This window comes from Microtus oregoni, unplaced genomic scaffold (genome assembly GCF_018167655.1).
Source record: "Microtus oregoni isolate MIOR12 unplaced genomic scaffold, Mior012 000006F_ref0000085, whole genome shotgun sequence".
Classification (NCBI taxonomy): domain Eukaryota; kingdom Metazoa; phylum Chordata; class Mammalia; order Rodentia; family Cricetidae; genus Microtus; species Microtus oregoni.
Genome location: NW_024543065.1, coordinates 38,372,939 through 38,393,807, shown reverse-complemented (window position 1 = coordinate 38,393,807; position 20,869 = coordinate 38,372,939). Strand labels below are relative to the sequence as shown.

At 40.5% G+C, this 20,869-nt stretch overlaps 1 protein-coding gene and 1 pseudogene across 1 annotated transcript; both read right to left on the bottom strand.

Moving 5' to 3' along the window:
• The window catches only part of LOC121449787, a 21,825-nt pseudogene extending 16,266 nt beyond the window's left edge, over nt 1-5,559 (bottom strand).
• On the bottom strand, nt 5,198-20,869 carry LOC121449786. The gene is made up of 3 exons (XM_041654465.1): nt 20,565-20,869; nt 8,258-8,590; nt 5,198-5,571 (listed from the first exon to the last, which is right to left on the bottom strand). The coding sequence occupies exons 1-3, from the start codon at nt 20,867-20,869 to the stop codon at nt 5,562-5,564; spliced, it is 648 nt and encodes a 215-aa protein (XP_041510399.1). The 3' UTR covers nt 5,198-5,561.

Below are 20,869 nucleotides of genomic sequence, written 5' to 3'. Positions count from 1 at the left end.
CACCCACAGAAGTGCAAACTAAACCTACTCTGACATACTGCCTGACCCCAGGTAAAACAGCAGTCATCTAGTAACCTGACAACAAATGTTAGAGAGGATGTGGAGAGAAAGATACCATTATTCATTGTTGGTGTAAGGGTGGGTAGGTGGGGATGCAAATTAATACACTCCAATGGAAATCAGTTTGAAGATTATTAAGCAATTAAAGATAGAACTAATGTATGACCCAGTTTTTGACTCCTGGCCATATCCCTAGAGAACCCCATACCCCCAATAGAGATATTTATACCTGATATTTACTACTGCTTATTCAAAAAAAGAATAAGGACATTAGTTTATTTATTTATTTGTTTGTTTATTTATTTATTATATACACAGTGTTCAGCCTCCATGTATGCCTGCAGGCCAGAAGAGGGCACCAGATCTCATTACAGATGGTTTGTTTGTTTGTTTATTTATTTATTTATTATGTTCACAGTGTTCAGCCTCCATGTATGCCTGAAGGCCAGAAGAGGGCACCAGATCTCATTACAGATGGTTTGTTTGTTTGTTTATTTATTTATTTATTTATTATATACACAGTGTTAAGCCTCCATGTATGCCTGAAGGCCAGAAGAGGGCACCAGATCTCATTACAGATGGTTGTGAGCCACCATGTGGTTGCTGGGATTTGAACTCAGGACCTCTGGAAGAGCAGTCAGTGCTCTTAACCTCTGAGCCATCTCTCCAGCCCCGAATAAGAACATTGGAATAATAACATTGGAATCAACCAAACTGTCTATCAACAGATGAATGGATAATGAAATGGTATATACTATGAAGTACCATTCACCTGAAGAGAAAAATTAATAATAACATGCAGGAAAGCAGTTGGACTTAGAATGCGTAATAGTTAGTGAGGTCATACAGTGTCAGAAAGAAATCATGTTTTCCCTCATATGCAGAATTTGCCAATGAAATGTCATGTGGGCACAGTACAACAAGGTAAGTAAAGTTAAATATCAATACTGAGGTAGAACTGGATGCAGACAATGAACATAAGTTATGAAAAAGGATATAAAGCCGAGTGCTTTTCTAGCTCTAACACTGTCACAGTTTTGGTTTTTGATGGTAGATAAGTACAACAACTATATTGGATATTAAAACTATAAAATCCCATGTGAGGCTCCAGAGCGTCTGTTCGCAGTGACTACTCTAACTGTACAAAAGTACATTGAGTTGTACAGTGGGCCTGCTTAATTTCAACATGTGATTTTTGTGTTTGTTTATTTTTATGTTTGTAATTTTTCATGGGAAAGCTAAAAAAAAAACAGTCAGAAGCAGAAAATGAAAGGCTTCAAAGTATATCAAACTACAACATTTCCATAAAAATAGGAGGACATGACTACTGACCTGGGGCACGTTTATTGGAGAATCGGCCATTCCTTTATGTTTCTCTTTTTTGAGTTTCTCTTTCAGGAACAATGAGTAGATGGCTTGCTGCCCTTTCACATTAAGGGGTCAAAAAGAAAAACAAAATTAATACTGAAAGAGGTTACAAAACAATGTCAAACCACATGAAAAGATTCAAGAAACAGAATACGACCAGATGTCTTCACCATGATCCAAAACCCAGGAGAGCATGGAGCGAGAGGTAGGGCTTGTAAAGAAAATCACCACCAACAGCACTGTTGCACACAGAAAAATTCTATCTTACAATCGAGGAACACATGAGTGCATTTTAGGACAGTTATGAATTATCACAATTGATTTCATGAATGCAACACTGCAGATAATAAATTACAGGCAGAACATACACAGAAGATTCAGAGGAATTAAAAGGGAACATGGGAAATAAATTTCAAATGAAGAATAGATAAATACCAGAGAACTGGGAAGTAATCATCCATAGGCAAGGCAGCAAAGCATTCTCACAGAAAAGGAAGAGGAATACTATGAATAATTCAACCAGAAACAGCATCAAAAAAGGAAAGAAAGGAAGGAAGGAAGGAAGGAAGGAAAGAAGGAAGGAAAGCAAACAAGCAAGCATAGGGAATAAAATCCTTATGAACAAATAATTTAGGTGCTCTAGAAATCAATATGGAAAACCCTCAATTAAATCAACAAATTCTCAAGTTAATGAATTTAGCACATGACCCAGATAGTCCACTCCTTGGCATATGCTCAAAGGACTTGACATCCTACTCCACAGATACTTGCAAGCCATGCTCATTGCTGATCTACTCACAATAGGTACAAAATGTCCTTCAACGGACAGGGAGAGTGAAAATATGATTCAGCTGGAAAGAAAACTGAAATCATGAGCTTTGCAAGTAATTGGATGGATGCAGATAAGAGCATTTCAAGTAAGGTATTCCTGACAGAGAAAGACTAACATTGCATATTCTCTCTCATAGGAAGTTCCTAGCTCCAAATCTTTAGATTTGAACACACAACTTGGAGTGATGCAGTAAAAAGAAAGCACTATGAGACGTGTGGGTATTAATAGTTGGGAATAACAGGGAGCAAATGATCTAAAGGGGGAAATGGAAACAAAAAAAAACTGCTTCTAATACATAAGTCTGTACATGCAGATACATTTAGAATGAAAACAAAAACCATATCTGGGCTGATGATGCTCCTCACAAGAGCCAGAGATTTTCATACAAAACCACCAAAATCAGGCAGGACACATGCTTTTGTAGTTTGTTTTGGACCGGCCTTGACAAAAATACCTCTTACCAGGTAAAGGCATGGGGATTTAGAAACATAGTAAAGAATATGAAGATGCAAATGAAAATAGCAAAATGGAGAAACATATAGCATAGTATCAGGAGGGAATTCCAGTGAGTACTGAAATTTGCCAGCATTTAATTTCCAATTGCTTAAAATACTCCTGACCCTAAAAGGCAGGAATAGGACAAAAGACTGCATTAACATGATACAAGGAAATGAACAGACCAATTGAAGATCGTTGGCTACATTCATAATTAAACATTTGGTTGCTAGAACAAGTCATGTTCAATCCCTAGACCAAAGCATTCTGTAGGCAAACCACTCCCTGGGTGGGATCCATTGGGAAATGAATCTTAGTTGGATCCTTAGACTTCTGTTTGAGGTAGAACAGATCTACTTCGCTATTCCTGGAGTAGGAGGTCTGGCTATATTAGCCACACCTATTGAGGACAATAGCCTTGAGAGAACAGAACTCTCTGACCTTTGGTAAATGTGGAAACAGGCTCACATTTTCAGGTCTCCACTCTCCTCCCTCTCCTTCTCTGATCTACATCAAAGGTGGGACCTTTGTTTGAGGTGGAAGCACAATAACCTTGAAGGAATTAGAGCTAAGTTCCAACTCCCTGTCCTTTGGTTAATGTGAAAATAGGCTCACATTTCAGGCCTCCACAGTAGTTGTTGGTCACTGATGTCCAAGATACTCAATTCATTATAGGCTACTGCTGTTATCCAAGTTTGCCTCCCAGAGGTAGCTGAGTTCCTACTTTTGAAGACGCCATATATTTTGGACAAAAAAACCCAGAGGACTCAAGATAACTACCTAAACCTCCTCTCTGGGAACTAGCTTTCATTGTATCAGAAGGCAACAAGCATCCTTTCAAAGGTGGGAGTCAACCAACAGTCCTAGCCAGCTATGACATCTATGAACCACAACAATGATCTGCACTGAACGATAACCCTAAAGCAGCAAGTACAGCACAGAAACCTTCATGGTAAGCACAGCTTCAAATTGGATTTAAGACCCTCTCAACAAAAGGGAAATCATGCCTGGCACTGGAAACTTAGCTAGTTTCCCTAGGGTTACTGAAGTCAGGGATCTTCAAAGAGAACCTACAAGCACTGCTTTACTAAATCAAAATAGTTCCTAACTGCATAAATATTTTCTTTACTCCCAAAGATTAATGTAATCCTAACTCATCAAGGGAAGTTCTTTTTCAGTCAAAATGCAGACTTGTGATGCTCAGTCCCCACTGACACATAAGCAATACAATTACCTTTACCTCAGGGTCAGGGTTCACTGAGAAAGAGGCAGGAATGTTGTAAGAGCCAGAGAAAGAGGACATTTGCTGTGATGCTGTGTCTCCTAGAAATATCAGAGAAGCTACAAGCATCAAATCTTACAAAATGGCTGCCTTAATCGAGTGCTTGGATTAAAGGCGTGCGCCACCAGCGCTCCGGCTCCTATGGTTAACTAGTGGCTTTTGAACTCCAGGCAAGCTTCATTTGTCAGAACACAGACAAAATATACTTCACAATTCTATTGCATAGTTTATAGAAAGTAATAAATACTGAAAGTACCAAGAAACAATAGAGAGCCAGAAAATACTAGGAGGATCAAACTTAGAGGTAACCTCTACAGCACATTTATATGACATTTACAGCAGTGGAAAGCACCTGGAATTGTCATGACTACAGACAATAGGAGATATCAACGGGAAGACAGTAGATGGACTGTAACCTTCTGTAAATATATACTTCCATTTTCTTTTCTTTTCTTTTTTTAAGTTTATGGAGACAGAGTTTTTCTGCGTATCTCTGGCTGACATAGAACTTCAGAGTGGCCTGAAACTCAGAGATCTGCCTGCCTCTGCTTCTGAGTGCTGGGATTAAAGGCGTGCACCACCAAGCCTGGCCACCATAGCTCAATTTCTTTTCTGGATTTTTCCAGCCTCGTCTACAGAGCTAGTTCCAGGACAGGCTACAAAGTCACAGTGAAACCCTGTCTCGAAAAACCAAAAAAGAAAAAAAAAAACCCAAAAAACTCGATACAGGGTTTCTCTGTATAGTCTTTGCTGTCCTGGAACTCACTGAGATCCACCCGCCTCTGCCACTTGAGTGCTGAGATTAAAAGGCCTGGGCCAGCCGGGCGGTGGTGGCGCACGCCTTTAATCCCAGCACTCGGGAGGCAGAGGCAGGCGGATCTCTGTGAGTTCGAGACCAGCCTGGTCTACAAGAGCTAGTTCCAGGACAGGCTCCAAAACCACAGAGAAACCCTGTCTCGAAAAACCAAAAAAAAAAAAAATAAATAAATAAAAAATTAAAAAAAAAAAAAAATAAAAAGCCTGGGCCACCACTTACTTTCATTCTTATCAAACTCAGTTGGCATTATTTTCAGGAACGGAGATAAAACACTAAAAGGCAGAGAACGTGGCTAGAAACCAAGGCTCAAATTTATTGTGTAATAAAGCATTTCTTTCACCATTTTATAATTTATTAAAGTCATACATGAAAACCAATTAATATGATGACATGCTATGAAGGGAATGACAGCAACACTCAATGTATAGCGAAATACAATTTCATTTGCCTCCTAGTGTCAATTCTTCCTCAGAACCTCTTCTCAAACCTATAATAGGATAATTGTGAGGAGATTTTTCTCAGTGCAAGTCTCCCAAATTCTTTCTAGTGAAAGAAAATGTGACAAAACTGATCTCATGTCCCATTTCCACATGAACCCCTTACCACTCTTTCACCAATGCCTCCACCATACCTGGATCCTTAGCTACGGTCTCCTCTCTCCTTCCAGGTCTCCTTGTTCTGCTGCAGAGGTGAGCAGGTCTGGGTGATCAGCAAGCCCTGTAATTAAGAAAGAGATTGTTCAGAAAGCATCTGGATTCCTAAAACAGTACTGTGCTCAGTAGATGAAGGATGAAGAGAGGATTCTACAAATGAGTCCAAGTGTCCTGCAATGTCAGAGTACTGGAAACATTCAGAAAGCATTTTCAGTTAGCGTAACTTGAATGCCCCTTCCAGTCACAGCTGAGTCAGAAATCAGTGGTAGAAATGAAACTGAATGGGGGCTGAAGAGATGGCTCAACGGTTAAGAGCATTGCCTGCTCTTCCAAAGGTATTTTTTTTTTTTTTTTTTTTTTTTGGTTTTTCAAGATAGGGTTTCTCTGTGGTTTTGGAGCCTGTCCTGGAACTAGCTCTTGTAGACCAGGCTGGTCTCGAACTCAAAGAGATCTGCCTGCCTCTGCCTCCCAAGTGCTGGGATTAAAGGCATGCGCCACCACCGCCCGGCTTCCTCCAAAGGTCTTGAGTTCAATTCCCAGCAACCACATGGTGGCTTACAACCATCTGTAATGAGGTCTAGTGCCCTCTTCTGGCCTGCAGGCATACACACAGATAGAATATTGTATACATAAATAAATAAATAAATACATATTTAAAAAAAGAAATGAAACTGAATGATTGGGATGAGGTTCTGAATTCATCACAGACCCAGGGCGATTGAAGCCTCACACATCCCAAAGGGAAACACACAAAGAAGGAACATTCCTTGAAATTTTTTTTCCCCTCTGAGGATTCCTCTTTATTCTGTGAGATGTGAGACTCATTCAAACTCTTGCACAAAGCTCACACACTTGCAGATTAGTTTGTTCAGAAACCCCAAGAAACAAGGGAGACTACAAGCAAACAATTCTCTCCCAGAGAAACCAGACCTCTGTATTCTGTGGCATCCAGTACCAGTACAAAGCCTTCTCAGCAGGCTTCAGGCATCGCTCCTCCTGTTGGGAAAAGTCCAGTCTCAACACTGGCTGTCTAAAGACCACAAAGTAAAAAACAAAAGTTTGAATTATTGTGTAGGGGCACACCTTTAATCCTAGCTCTCAGCAGGCAGAGGTGGGTGGAACTCTCTAAGTTCTAGGTCCAACATGTCCCACAGGATGAATTTTTGGCCAGACACTGAGTTCAGTTCTCAAAGAAGCAAACACAAGAACCAAAACAAAGAAAAAAGAAAAACCAACAGTTTGGTCGGCCATGTGTCCATGGGCCGTGTGCTTTTCTAGAACCAAGGAGACAGAAGACTATTCTAGACATTATTCTGATGTAGATGAGTCATTTTCCTTTCCTTCCTTTTTCTTTCTTTTTTTTTTTTTTCAAGACAGGGTTTCTCTTTGTAGCCCTGGTTGCCCTGAAACTTGCTCTGCAGACCAGACTGGCATTGAACTCACCTGACTCTCTAAGTGATGGGATTAAAGGCGTGTGCCACCACCACCCAGTTTATAATGCCTTTTCTAACTGTGAGAATACTGACACCCTCAAACAGCATACTGTGCTTTCCAGACTCCAAGATGCAACACTACCAACTCAGCATTAAAAGATACATTTTGCATTTTGTTTTCTTTTGTTTTTCTTTCTTTTTCGTTTTTTTTTTTTTTTTTGAGAGGGTCTCACCATGGAGCTAGCTATGTGTGTCCTGGAACTCACTATGTACACCAGGCTGGTCTCAAACTTACTAGATTGACCTGTCTCTGCCTCTTGAATGCCGGTATTCGAGGCCTGTGCCACCAAGTCTGGCAAAGACACTTTTCAGAATGCTGTGGTTACATCAGAGCACATAACATCAGATAAAAATTTACTGATAAAAAGTGTGCTTTTAAATGTTAATGCTTACAACCATACTTGAGCTTGAAAATAAATTTATTTTCAGATTCTACCAAATCTGCAAGAATTCCTTTGAGGACTACTATCTAAAAAAAAAGGATGTTGGCTCCTCAGGTCCAGGTACCACGCTCCTGAATATATAAATGGTTTAACAGGGAAATTAGCATGGATGAATGTAAGTTTCAAGAGCTTTGTGCTTTCCACCATAACAAAGGGAATCAAGTTTGCAAAATCAATCATTCTACTAGAGTTTTTTGTTTTGTTTTGTTTGGTTTGGTTTTTCAAGGCAGGGTTTCTGTGTAGCTTTGTAGCCTGTCCTGGAACTAACTCTTATAGCGCAGGCTGGACACGAACTCACAGAGATCCGCCTGCCTCTGCCTCCTGAGTGCTGGGATTAAAGGCGTGTGCCACCACTGCCTGGCGCCAAACTGTTCTTTTTTATAAAAAAAAAATATTTATTTATTTATTTTGTATGCAATATTCTGTCTCTGTGTGTTTGTAGACCAGAAGAGGGCAGCAGAGCAGACCTCATTACAGAATGTTGTGAGCCACCATGTGGTTGCTGGGAATTGAACTCATGACCTTTGGAAGAGCAGGCAATGCTCTTAACCACTGGGCCATCTCTCCAGCCCCCGCCAAACTATTCTTATAAGAATACTCTATCCGGACGGTGGTGGAGAACACCTTTAATCCCAGCACTCGGGAGGCAACGGCAAGCAGATCTCTGTGAGTTCGAGGGCAGCCTGGGCTACAAGAGCTAGTTCCAGGGCAGGCTACAGAGAAACCCTGTCTCGAACCTCTTCCCCCACCTCCCACCCCCCCCCCCCCACCCAAAATAGTTTGGCAACCAGAAGGATCGACCAATTGATTTTACCTAAAATTTACCGACAAGGGAAGAAATTTACAGGACAACTTCAGAACCAGCTTCCTTATGAACAGCAGGGAAACTGCTCGCACCCCTGGTCCCTTCCCTGCTGGGTCCCAGCCCCGCAGCTCCTCTGACATGGGAGACTCCCGGGCGCCGGGCTGCGGTTTCCGCCACTGCGCTGCTGACTTTCCCAGGCCGTCCCGCGGCGACTGCGACTCCGCGGAGTTTTCGCGTCCCCGCGACACCCAGGTCTGCACACGTGACTCTCCACGGTTGAGGAACGACAGCGAATGGGTCCTCTGCGCCGCTGACTTTCCCTCAGCAGTCCACTTCCCGGTCCTTACCCACGAGGTTTCCCAGCTTCCGCTTTCGTCACTCCTCTAAATCTGCCCATGCGCCACTCTTCCCCTACATCCAGCCAATGAGTCACATTCTCTCATTTACTGTTTCCGTTCGCAGTCCGTCTATCCCCCTCCCCTACATCGAACGGTCCCGCCCACTCCGCCTCAGGCTTCCTTCCACTCAGCTCCGGCTGTCAGGCTGCCCTGGACCCGCCCTGCACGGCCTCCCCACAAGCTTGCTGCCAGCCGAGAGCAGATCTGGATTTAGTAGGAGTCTGCTCTCCATATCCGACTCTCTTATCCGGAGTTTTGACCACTCAGTGTTGAATTTGTTCAGTCTAATGCCTCATTATGGGATTTCAGTTCCTGGCCTATAAACGCATACAGGAAAAAAAAAAAAAAAGCACCCAAAAACAAAATGCTAGTTTCCATAACACAAACTACGATGAAATATTGCTCCCCCAAATTTCCATGACTGTGTCCTCTAAGGAGACCAAAGTACATAAAATATGAGAAACAGAAAACACACACACACACCACACAGAAGTATTCTAAATAAGGTCAAAGTACTTAAAGAGGAAGCAAGCTCCTGAAGTCAATGAGGACAGGATTGAAGTGATTGGAGGGCAAGAAAACACAAGCAAATGGCTTGTCCTCGAAAAATAAGGGTAATTCAACCTACACACCCTTTAATCCCAGCACTTGAGAGGGAGGCCGAGGCAGGAGACTCTCTGTGAGTTCAAGGCCAGCCTGCTCTACAAGAGCTAGTGAAACAAGAAGTGGAAAACACAATAAGCATAATCAATGAAAAGCTTCCACACCAGACTAGATCAAGAAGGAGACAGAAGATCAGGGTTTGTAGACAAGATAAGAGGATCTGTATCACTTTGTCACGTAAGATGAAAAACTAGAAAAAAAATCAGATGCCTCGTGCAGGCAGCACTAGTAAAATGTGAACTTCTGCATTGATATAAAAAAATGCAACTTCTGAATTGATATAAAACATTATAAAACTTGATGTCAGTAACTATTGCCTTGGAGAGCATTTCTGGGAAGTTTGATAATCATTTCCTTCATGATGCAAATGCAGTGTCACTAAGAGCCACCTTTATCCCGCCCTCAAAGTTCTCCACCATTAACAGTCAAAAAGCTGGAATCCCATGATTAGCAACATCATCAACACTGAGTGGGAAAGATAGTTCAGGAACTCTGGACGTCCAAGGGAAATAGGTGACAATGCAAGCTGCCAGTCTAAATACTACTGGCAGACAAACAGCACTTGACTTCATCCTATGCTGTACTGCTTTTACCAATACTTAATGATCTTATCATTTTGTTAACTGACAAATGAATTTGTCTCCAGGAAATCATTTACTGATGCTTTTGGATAAAACAGAGACGTTCCTTTTGAAAACGCAGTGGTGAATGCAGACTTGTGGCTATCCCAGACGCAGAAAATAAGTAAGGTGTGTGAGCTCAGCCCTGAACAAGTCAGTTATACCTTCTCATTTATGGCCCTGGGAACATGGAGGAGAAGGAAGAAAGCGAATAAGGGAGCGAGGAGGAAGGGCTAAGCCATGTCATTCTCTAGACTCCACACAGCTGTTGCAATCAGTAGCCCAGAGAAATTGTACTCAGCTACACTGGCCTCACATAAAATCAGTCCAGTCATAATCAGTCTAGGAAGTTTTACCTCTCCGATGTTGGCTATATAAATAGTCTTTGTGGGCTGGGCAGCGGTGGCGCAAGCCGTTAATCCCAGCAGTCAGGAGGCAGAGGCAGGCAAATCCCTGTGAGTTCAAGGCCAGCCTGGTCTACAAGAGCTAGTTCCAGTCCAACGAGGATGGTTACACAGCGATACCCTGTCTCGAAAAACCAAAAAGAAGGCTTTATGAAAATAATTTGTTAGCTGTGTATGTTCTCTTGAGCACCCACATGCTCCAACAAAAATCTTCAAACACAGTTTCACACATGGCCCTTGCTGGTATCAGTGGGCCTGCATAGAAAATGAATGGATATGAACAGCAGCACAAGATTTGTTGGGGGTATGATTCTGGGTTGTAGGAAGGTAAAAGTGGGTGGCATACTTCTGTAAGTGAAACTGAAATAGAATTTTTTTAAAAGAACAAATGACTGTAATTTCTTTCTCTTTATTTCTTCCTTCCTTCCTTCCCTCTCTCCTCCTTGCTTGAAATCAGAGAAATCTGCCTGTCTCTCCATCACAAGTGCTGTAATCAGCTGGGCGGTAGTGGCACAAGCATTTAATCCCAGCACTCGGTAGGCAGATGCAGGTGGGTCTCTGTGAATTGGAGGCCAGCTTGTTCTACAAGAGCTAGCTCCAGGACAGGCTCCAAAGCTACAGAAAAACCCTGTCTCAAAAAAACAAAAACAAAAAAGTACTCTAATCAAATATGTGTGCCTTCACAATTATTAGAAATTAGAGTCAAACTCCAATTTCATTTTTAGTTGCTTTTTAACTAGTTTTGGTGTCAGGTAATACTAGCTTCATTCATAGTCCAGGCACCTCCGTTCCTTTTCTACATCAAGTAGATTCAGTACTGGTTATTCTTTGAAGATCTGGGGAGAATTTTGTGGTGCTCAGTCTGCTACTGGTCTTTTTTTAGGGAGGGTCAAGGAAAGAAATTTATTACTTCTTCCATCTCAGAGCTGCTTATAGATCTGTTTAAATTGTTTATTTCTTCCTGGTTTGGTTTTATTATGTTGTAAATATCTGGAAATGCATTCACTTCTTTTAAGGTTTTCAAATTAGTTGAAAATGAGTCTTTTAAGTCATTAGACATGAGATCCCCACATACACTCACATCTTCTAGGCAAAGTTAGCTTGGGTACTTGTCAAGACATGACTGGAATTATCTGGCGTGAGTGAGAAGGAAACACGGAACACACAAAAAACACATTTAAAGGTTTGTTAGAGCGAGCATGTACAGATCTCGGGATGTCAGTGTGCAGAGAGAGAGAGAGAGAGAGGGAAGGAGGGAGGGAGGGAGGGAGGAAGAGAGAGAGAAAAAAAGAGAGAGAACCCAGCTCTTAAAAGCTGCCTAGGGTTGGAGAGATGGCTCAGCGGTTAAGAGCATTGCCTGCTCTTCCAAAGGTCCTGAGTTCAATTCCCAGCAACCACATGGTGGCTCACAACTATCTGTAATGAGGTCTGGTGCCCTCTCCTGGCCTGCAGGGATACACACAGACAGGACATTGTATATATACACAATAAATAAACAAATATTAAAAAAAGGGGGGGGAGAAGGGTGGGAGAAGGGGGAGAAGGGTGGGAGGAGGGGGAGAAGGGTGGGAGGAGGGGGAGGGAAATGGGAGGCTGGGAGGAGGTGGAAACTTGTTTTTTTTTCACCTTTTCTCAATAAAAAAATGGAAAAAAAAAGAAAATCAAGATTAAAAACACCTTACTACACACACACAAAAAAAGCTGCGTAGTGCATACGCACATCTGTCGTGTCCACATGATGGTGCTCATACATGTGCACAAGGGCTTAGCTGAGTCAAACATGTATGATGCAACCACTCATGTACATGGATCACTTGGGGGCCCTTTAATATCCATGGGGCCATTAGTTATATAGGTATTAAGAATTATAGATCAATAGCCATCTATGTTTGTCATAGTTAGACTAATCAGGTTCTTTAGATACATTGAGATTATATTCTGCATAGATAGATAATCTTCAACCACTTCAAATAGCTGTAGAAAATGGCATTTAAATCACTTCTGTTGAAGTGAGACATGATTGCTCCTGGCAGCACCTCTTGAGTCTCAGCAACAATGAAATTACCTGGCGGGAGTGAGAAGGAAACATGGAACACACAATAAATCCACTTAGGAGTTTATTAGAGGGGCTGCTTACAGGCCTTGGGATCAGTGTGCAGAGAGAGAGAGGAAGATGGCACATTCAGCTTTTTTTTTTTTTGGTTTCTTGAGACAGGGTTTCTCTGTGGCTTTGGAGCCTGCCCTGGAACTAGCTCTGTAGACCAGGCTGGTCTCGAACTCACAGAGATCCGCCTGCCTCTGCCTCCCGAGTGCTGGGATTAAAGCCCTGTGCCACCATCGCCTGGCTCAAATTCAGCTTTCAAAAGATGCCTAGCACATGTTCACAGGGGGTTGGCACGATTATGTCACATGCTGATGACACAGATAACAAACAACTCACGCATGCACACAAGGATTTAGCTGAGTCATACGTGTATGTAACCACTCATGGGTGCACTTGGGTCTTGCGGTGGGGGGCCTGAGGACCCGTCTGCACGTGCTCGCCTTTAGAACCCAGAAGTGCAGCCTTACCTGTGGCTGAATAATTTCAACAGGGTGTGTGTAGCTTTGGAATACGTCCTGGAACTCTGTAGACAAGGTTGGCCTTGAACTCACAGAGACTGCTAGGATTATAGGCGTGTGCCACCACCACCTGTCTCAATGATCATATTTATGGAAGAAAAAAATAACACTTTCTGACATAGAACTTAACATATAACATTTCCTTATATAGAATATTTAGCAAAAAAAAAAAAAAACCAAACAACCCATGAGTTGTGCAATGTATTACATTGAGAAGAAAGAGAAAACACTAATTTAGTCAATATTATTTCTTCTACTTTTACCAATATTATTTAGGGAATGATCATTATTGCCTAAATTTTTTTTGGCTTAGATAATGAACAAGAGTTAAATGCTTCTGTCTAGACCACGTTCAAAATACATGGACAATTGCAACTAATGACTTCAGAATTATTACCTTAACAGCAATAATGATATAATCTTGTACATATATTCTTATTCATTTACCTTCCAGGAAGACTTAACTTCAGGCTAATTAATGGTTGCTTTGGAAAGAATTTAGGTTTGAATTTCTGAACCTCACTGGTAATGACCTTAATGTTATATTTCTTTGGCATCTATTTTTACAAAAAGGTTTATTTATAAGTATTTACATGTATATAATATGGAGTTATAGATATGTTTATTTTTCAAGTTTGTTGATATACCATCTGCTTGTATTTACTTATGTTTTTGTATGCATGCACATCTTGAAAGACCCCAGTGCTGGGCAGTCTTTCAGGCTGAGGAGACCCTCCCAAGGAACAGCGAGTCACTCTTCGGATGCAAATAGCAAGAGGCTTTATTTAATACACAGGTACCTGGGGCGGCTTAGTCTCTCGGAAGACAAGCGCGCCTGCAGACTGGGGGAAGGTCTTTTTATAGGAAAGAGGGCAGCAGAAGCAGATTACAGAAGCAAATGCATCGTTAGTGGTCAGTTGGAATGGGGCAAGGGGCACAGGTGGCTTTTCCTCTCCCAGCACAGATGTATGGGAACAGACATCCTGTTAATTGATGTCCTGTCCTAATCTATGGATATAAAGATCCTGTTTTGCAGCCAGGGACCCTGACCTTACTCTGCACTTACAGTCGTTCGTCAAAAGCTTTGTGAAATGACGTTACAGCAGATAAGCTGGGATCTTTCATAGGGGGAGTGAATTACTGACATTCTAAGTTGGGCACATGTGCTGACTATAGGCATCCCGTTTCCCTAAGCAAACGGGATGTTCTCATTAGAGCAGGCCAGCTGCGGGTTCCTTATCGCTTGGGGCCAGGTGGCTGACCGGCTGACCGCAGATATCTCGCCTGGCTTCTCGCCCTTGCTTTCAAGTCGAACTTCCCTGCTCTAATTACTTGCGTTGCTCCAAAGTTTAAGCCTTGCAAAATGGCATTACTGCTGCTTAGTGAGTGGGGGTCTTTCAATCTGTGTGTGAACTCCATGTATGCAGTACCTGCGAAGGTCATTAAATGACATGGGATCCCCAGGAGAGAGTTCAGTAAGTGTTAGTAGCAATGTAGGGGCTGGAAATTGAACCTGGGTGATCTAGAAGAGCAGACAGAGCTTTCGTCCACTGATCCATCTCTTTACACACTCCTGCACAGTGCCAAATAATATAGCATATATCACAAGAAATTGAAAAGTAACAAATGAATGAAATTTTAGCATCTTAGCACATGCATGTGCATATACAGGAAATTATTTATGATTTTAAGAATGGGCTTGGTTTTTGAAGAGAGTTAATACTTATCTTATTTCTTTCCAATTCTTTCTCAATGGCACATTCAAAGGAAGATTAAGACTTATAGTTATACCTGCACATTATAGCCTTGAGATTTCATTCCTTCTCCAACCTAACTCCAGCCATTTTTTCCTGCGAGGTTTACATCAAAACACCTTAGCACTGTAAGATTCATCAGTCAGGGACCAACTTCCAAAAAAAAATATCTTTTGCCAGGGTAGAGGTGTCGGGATTTAGAAAATATTAGTAGCGAACATGAAAACGCAAATGAAAATAATGAACAGAGAAAAACAGAATAATATTGAGAAGAAATTTCTGTGAGTACTGAAATTTGCCCCTGTTTAATTTCCAGTGGCTTAAAATACCCCTAGCCCCAAAAAGTAGAAGAAAAAGACCTGGTTAAATCCAGACACCTCTAGCAAAAAAAAAAAAAAAAATAGAGCCAAAAATCTAAGCGGTAAGAGAAGAGCCAAAAATCTAGGTTAGCCGGTTCAGTGATTCTGTTTTAGGAACTAGCTGAAGATAAAGTTAGATTATAATCTTGAGAATAATTTTGAGAAACAGGGAGTTATCCCCTTGTGATTATCACTGGTATTTTTAGAATTTTTCAATGATCATTGATATTTTTGAAATTTTCCAATGACGTCCTCCCTACCCACTTGGATTACTGGGTTGTGTTTTTTTTTTCCCCTTAAGTACCCCTTCTTCCAGCTACTTGGCTTCGAACTCTCTACCCCTGCATGGAAAATGAGTTTTGGCCCCAGTGTGCTGGTTCCTGTCAATAAACCTTGTGGGATTGGAGCAAGGATAGTCTCTTGTGAGTTGCTTGGGGTAGAGTTATCCTGAGACTTGAGTGAGAGTCTCCCTGCTCTGGAGGTCTTTCTGGAGTAAGACAAAAGACTGCATTAACATGAAACAAGGAAATGAACAGACCAGTTGAAGGTCAAGTGCTACACCCACAGTTAAACCTTTCTGTTTCTGGAACTGAGCGAGTCACGCTTACACCCTAGAAAAAATATTTTGTCGGCAAAACACTCCCTGTGTGGGATCCAAAGTTATTCCCTTAAGAGACTGGAACTTAGTTGGATCCTTAGACTTTTGTTTGAGGTAGGAGCAGATGTAATTCTCTAGTCCTGGAATACAAGGTCTGGCTATTAGCCATGCCTGTGAGCAACAACCTTGAGAGAGCAGAACTTTCTGGTCTGTTTCTAGGTGGAACCTTTGTTTGAGGTAGAAGCACAATAACCTTGAAGCAACTAGAGGTAAGTTCCAACTCTCTGACCTTTGGTCAACATGGAAATAGGCTGACATTTTTTGGTCTCCACATTCATTTCAGGATCTAGGACCCATATCCCTAGGCACAGTTCTACCTTATCTGGAGGTATCACTCCTTCTACCTATGTGGCTTTGTTGAAATATAAGCCTGAGTCTCACAAGAATGCCCTTTTCAAGGGAGAATATGTTCCCAGAACCCTGTTGCTCTTTCAGACCCAGTCTGTAAGTTTGAAAGGAAAAGACTCCTCTGCCTCCTCCCTCCCTGCTTCAGCACGATTCTCTCAGGTAACAGGTCCGAAGGCCATGTGCATTTGGAATGGGTATGACCCTCAGAGAGGGCACAAAGATAAACATAAATTCACCTGTGACATCACCTTCCTTCAGAACATAAATGAACATTTCTCTGTGGCCTTAATGACACTGAAGTGTTTTCATTGTATTTCTGAAAGTTTCCTGTAATTTTAAATACCTACAAGCAATTAAAAGTTTCTGACTTGGGCTGGAGAGATGGCTCAGAGGTTAAGAGCATTGCCTGCTCTTCCAAAGGTCCTGAGTTCAATTCCCAGCAACCACATGGTGGCTCACAACCATCTGTAATGAGGTCTGGTGCCCTCTTCTGGCCTACAGACATACACACAGACAGAATATTGTATACATAATAAATAAATAAATATTAAAAAAAAAATAAATAAAAGTTTCTGACTTGTGCTAAAAATCTCTGCAGAGCCATAAATATGAGACAAAGGATCAGTGTTTCCAATGTCTCTGGGGCAGAGAATGTCCCCACTTGTAAACAGCACATAAAGCATATGTCTGAATCTTTGAGGACACACATTGTAGAATAATGCTATCCATTAGGTACATAGTCCCATCGGATGGTGTGAATTTGCGAGAAAACTTTTGTACTACAGATTCCTCCTCTAGTTTGTCACAGTCCCCTTAATTGCACAATTAACAAGGCAATTAAAGATATGGAACATCAAGTGAACGGTACAATTAAGAACACTGTGCCCAGGAGTATTAATCAAATCTGTTACAGAATGTTCATGCACATCTACACAAAGTATTTGTAAAATATGTTTGAGAGGAGTAATTCTGAATTGGGAAGAACACTGGCAATACTCTCTTACTGACTTAATCTTCCTCAGAGACTTCATTAAGTCAGTCTACCATGGGAAGTAAATGTGATGAATAATTATTGCTTTTAAAGTACAATTGGTATATAGAAAAGTATATACATACAAATATATTAAGATATTACATGTACAAGTATGTAGACATATATATATGTACATATATATGGGCTATATATATCTATGTATACATATTTGAGTTATATTTCAGGAATAGAAAATATTTTGTAGCCCTAATGTCTAAGAGGATTAAACATGGACATAAATTTAGCCTTTGCATCTAAATTTTGTAATCAATTATATTCTACAACAGAAGAGTGTGGGATTGACTTTTCTGATGAATGCTGTTTGATGTTTGCCTTAACAAATCAAACATTCACCTAACTGAAAGTCGAGCTAAAAATGTGTTTGAAATCAATTAGGAACAAATACTCATTTTACTAACATACTGTGAACCCAGCATGCTAAAAATTAATAGACTTTTAAAGAAAACAATTGAATTAATATCACTATGCTGTGGACTCCTGATGTACTGACTGTATCATGCACTTCTCCCTCATGGCTTATTCATTTTCCTGATGCAGAAATATGTCTGTATGCAGTCACTACATCAACGACCACTGGCTGAAAGCAGTGAAGCATGAGAAACAATGTCCTCAACATGACACAACATTGAAAGCAACACATGGATATATATATATATAAATATATATATATATATATATATGAAACACATGGATATATATATATATGAAACACATGGATATATATATGTGAAACACATGGATATATATATATGAAAAGCATGGATATATATATATATGAAACACATGGATATATATATGTGAAACACATGGATATATATATATGAAACACATGGATATATATATATATGAAACACATGGATATATATATATATGAAACACATGGGTATATATATATATATATGAAACACATGGATATATATATATATGAAACACATGGATATATATATGAAACACATGGATATATATATATATGAAACATATGGATATATATATATATATGAAACACATGGATATATATATATATATATGAAACACATGGATATATATATATATGAAACACATGGATATATATATATATGAAACACATGGATATATATATATATGAAACACATGGATATATATATACATATATGAAACACATGGATATATATATGAAACACATGGATATATATATATATATGAAACACATGGATATATATATATATGAAACACATGGATATATATATATGAAACACATGGATATATATATAAATATATATACAGAGAGAGAGAGAGAGAGAGAGAGAGAGAGAGAGATATTTATATATATAACACATGGTCTTGACTTTTGGTGATCGCCTGAGTTAATGGGGTCACAAAATAATTTTCCCCATGAGAGACTCTTGTAGAGGAATTGATAAGACAACAGTCATTTCTTCCATTTCAATATTGCGTTTGCTGCGCTGGCCAATAAATAGAGAGGATGGCCTTTGTTCAAGATATCAGAAGTCTTCAGATTCTTGGAAACGGATCAGTACCATGCCTGTGCAAACTATAGCAAAGATCAATTGCTTTTATTTTACTTCATATGACACCACTGCACAAGGGATTTTATATAACATATGATATAGAAAAACTAAAAATCACAACATTGTTGCATATCTACACAAGGGGAAGAATTATTGAGGATTCACTAGAAACAAAAGTTAGATTTAAGAAATGAATAAAAGATAGAGAGTAAAATGTGTGAAAAGATAATCCACCTTGTAACCCCAGAATAATTCCTATAAGTATGTATGTTTTAAAAATGTTTACGGGGATCAAGGGTTTGTTGGAGCTGTAGAAATTACCTCAACTCTTTCACTGAAAAATAGTGCTACATTTGCCTGAATGGAATTAGACATCAATGTAAAAGAGTTCATAAAAATTAGCAGATACAATGAATTCTATGACAATAATGTAGAGAACAAAATAGGAATATGTTATTATAGCTGGGCGATGGTGGCGCACGCCTTTAATCCCAGGACTCGGGAGGCAGAGGCTGGCACATATCTCTGAGTTCGAGCCCAGCCTGGTCTACAAGTGCTAGTTCCAGGACAGTCTTCAAAGCTACAGAGAAAACCTGTCTCAAAAAAACTAAAAAAAAAAAAAAAAAAACAAAAAAAACATATGTTATTGTATGGTGATATTTTATTTATGATCCAACAAATAAAACTTGCCTGAAGACCAGAGTGCAAAGCTAGCAACACTAGCCAGCTATATAGGCCAGGCAGTGGTGGCCCATGCCTTTAAACACAGAAATCACACTAGTTAGCCTTAGAGGCCTGGCAGTGGTGGTATTTGCCTTTAATACCAACACTAGAGAGGGATATAAGGCAGGATGAAATGGGAACTCTCTCTTTTCAATGTGAAAAGGTACTTTTAGACTTGGTAACTTTCCTGAGTCTGAAGTAGCCTTACAGGCAAGTGTGCTTGCAGTCACCCATGGCCTCCCTTAGGCCCTTTGATCTTCAGCAGATCATCTGACAGAGATACCTGACACAGAACTGGTTAGTGCCTTCTGATGGACAATCGCATGGGAAAGTTCGCATTTGGCATGCATCAGACTGCATTATGAAGAAGGTTGGCAAACTGCCCACATACGTGAGCACCACCAGTTCACTGAAGACCACCTTACATAAAGCACCTATACAAGTTTGTACTAAATTAGCTACAAAATTCTGGAAAAGGACTAATAAGAAGAAATCTGTTGCCCTTTATTTTTAAAATGTATTTGAAACTAAATGAAGTGAATTGATGTGTTTCTAACTATTATTCTAAAACGTTAATGATTTTGGGGCTGGAAAGATGACTCAGCAGTTAAAAGCCCTGGCTGCTCTTCCTGATGAACAATGTTCAACTCCCAGGATCAACATGGAGGCTATCAACCATCTATAACTCCAGTTTTAGGTCCTTCTAAGTTTTCTTAGTAGCCTTTGTGGGCACTGTATGCACATACATGAAGGAAAGAAATTCACAGCCAGGCAGCAATGGTGCACATCTTTAATCTCAGCTATCACGAGGCAGAGGGAGGCAGATCGCTGTGAGTGTGAGGACAGTCTGGTCTACAAGAGCTGGTTCCAGAACAGGCTCCAAATCTACAAAGAAACCCTGTCTTGAAAAAAAAACAAAAAAAATGGAAAGAAAGGAAAGAAGAGATTCACACATATGAAATGAACAAATTGCCCTAAAACTTTTAAGTATTAATTATTTGATCTCAGACAGAAAGTTAAGAAATACACAATACTAATGAGTCATGAATTGGTATCTAATTATGATTGAGAAGACATCAACAGACATGAGCTGGGATAAACAGTTTCCATTTAGAATGTTCCCCCTGTATTTGTCAGATACATTGTTGGTACATTAGAATATTAGCAATTTAGCAAAGCAAAAAATATCTGCTCTGATTAGTCACCTTTGACTGTGTTGGTCTTCAAGGACCATGCCACGCATGAGTCCATGTTGATCAGGGCGGTGGGTTCTGCCATTTGGAGCCATGGAGACATTCAGGTACAGGCCACTGCCTAGGGCAATGTCTACCTCATGACCCAGTGAAGGCTGGGATCTTGGCTGGTGTCTATGGCTCCTATGGTCACCGAGGGCTACACAGTTGCTTGAGGTCTGGTTAGTCACCTGGAACCATGCTGCCACTAGGGCAGTGCTGATCTGGATGGCCTGTGCTGTCACCAGGCCATGGCCATGTCGGCTACCAATGGCCAT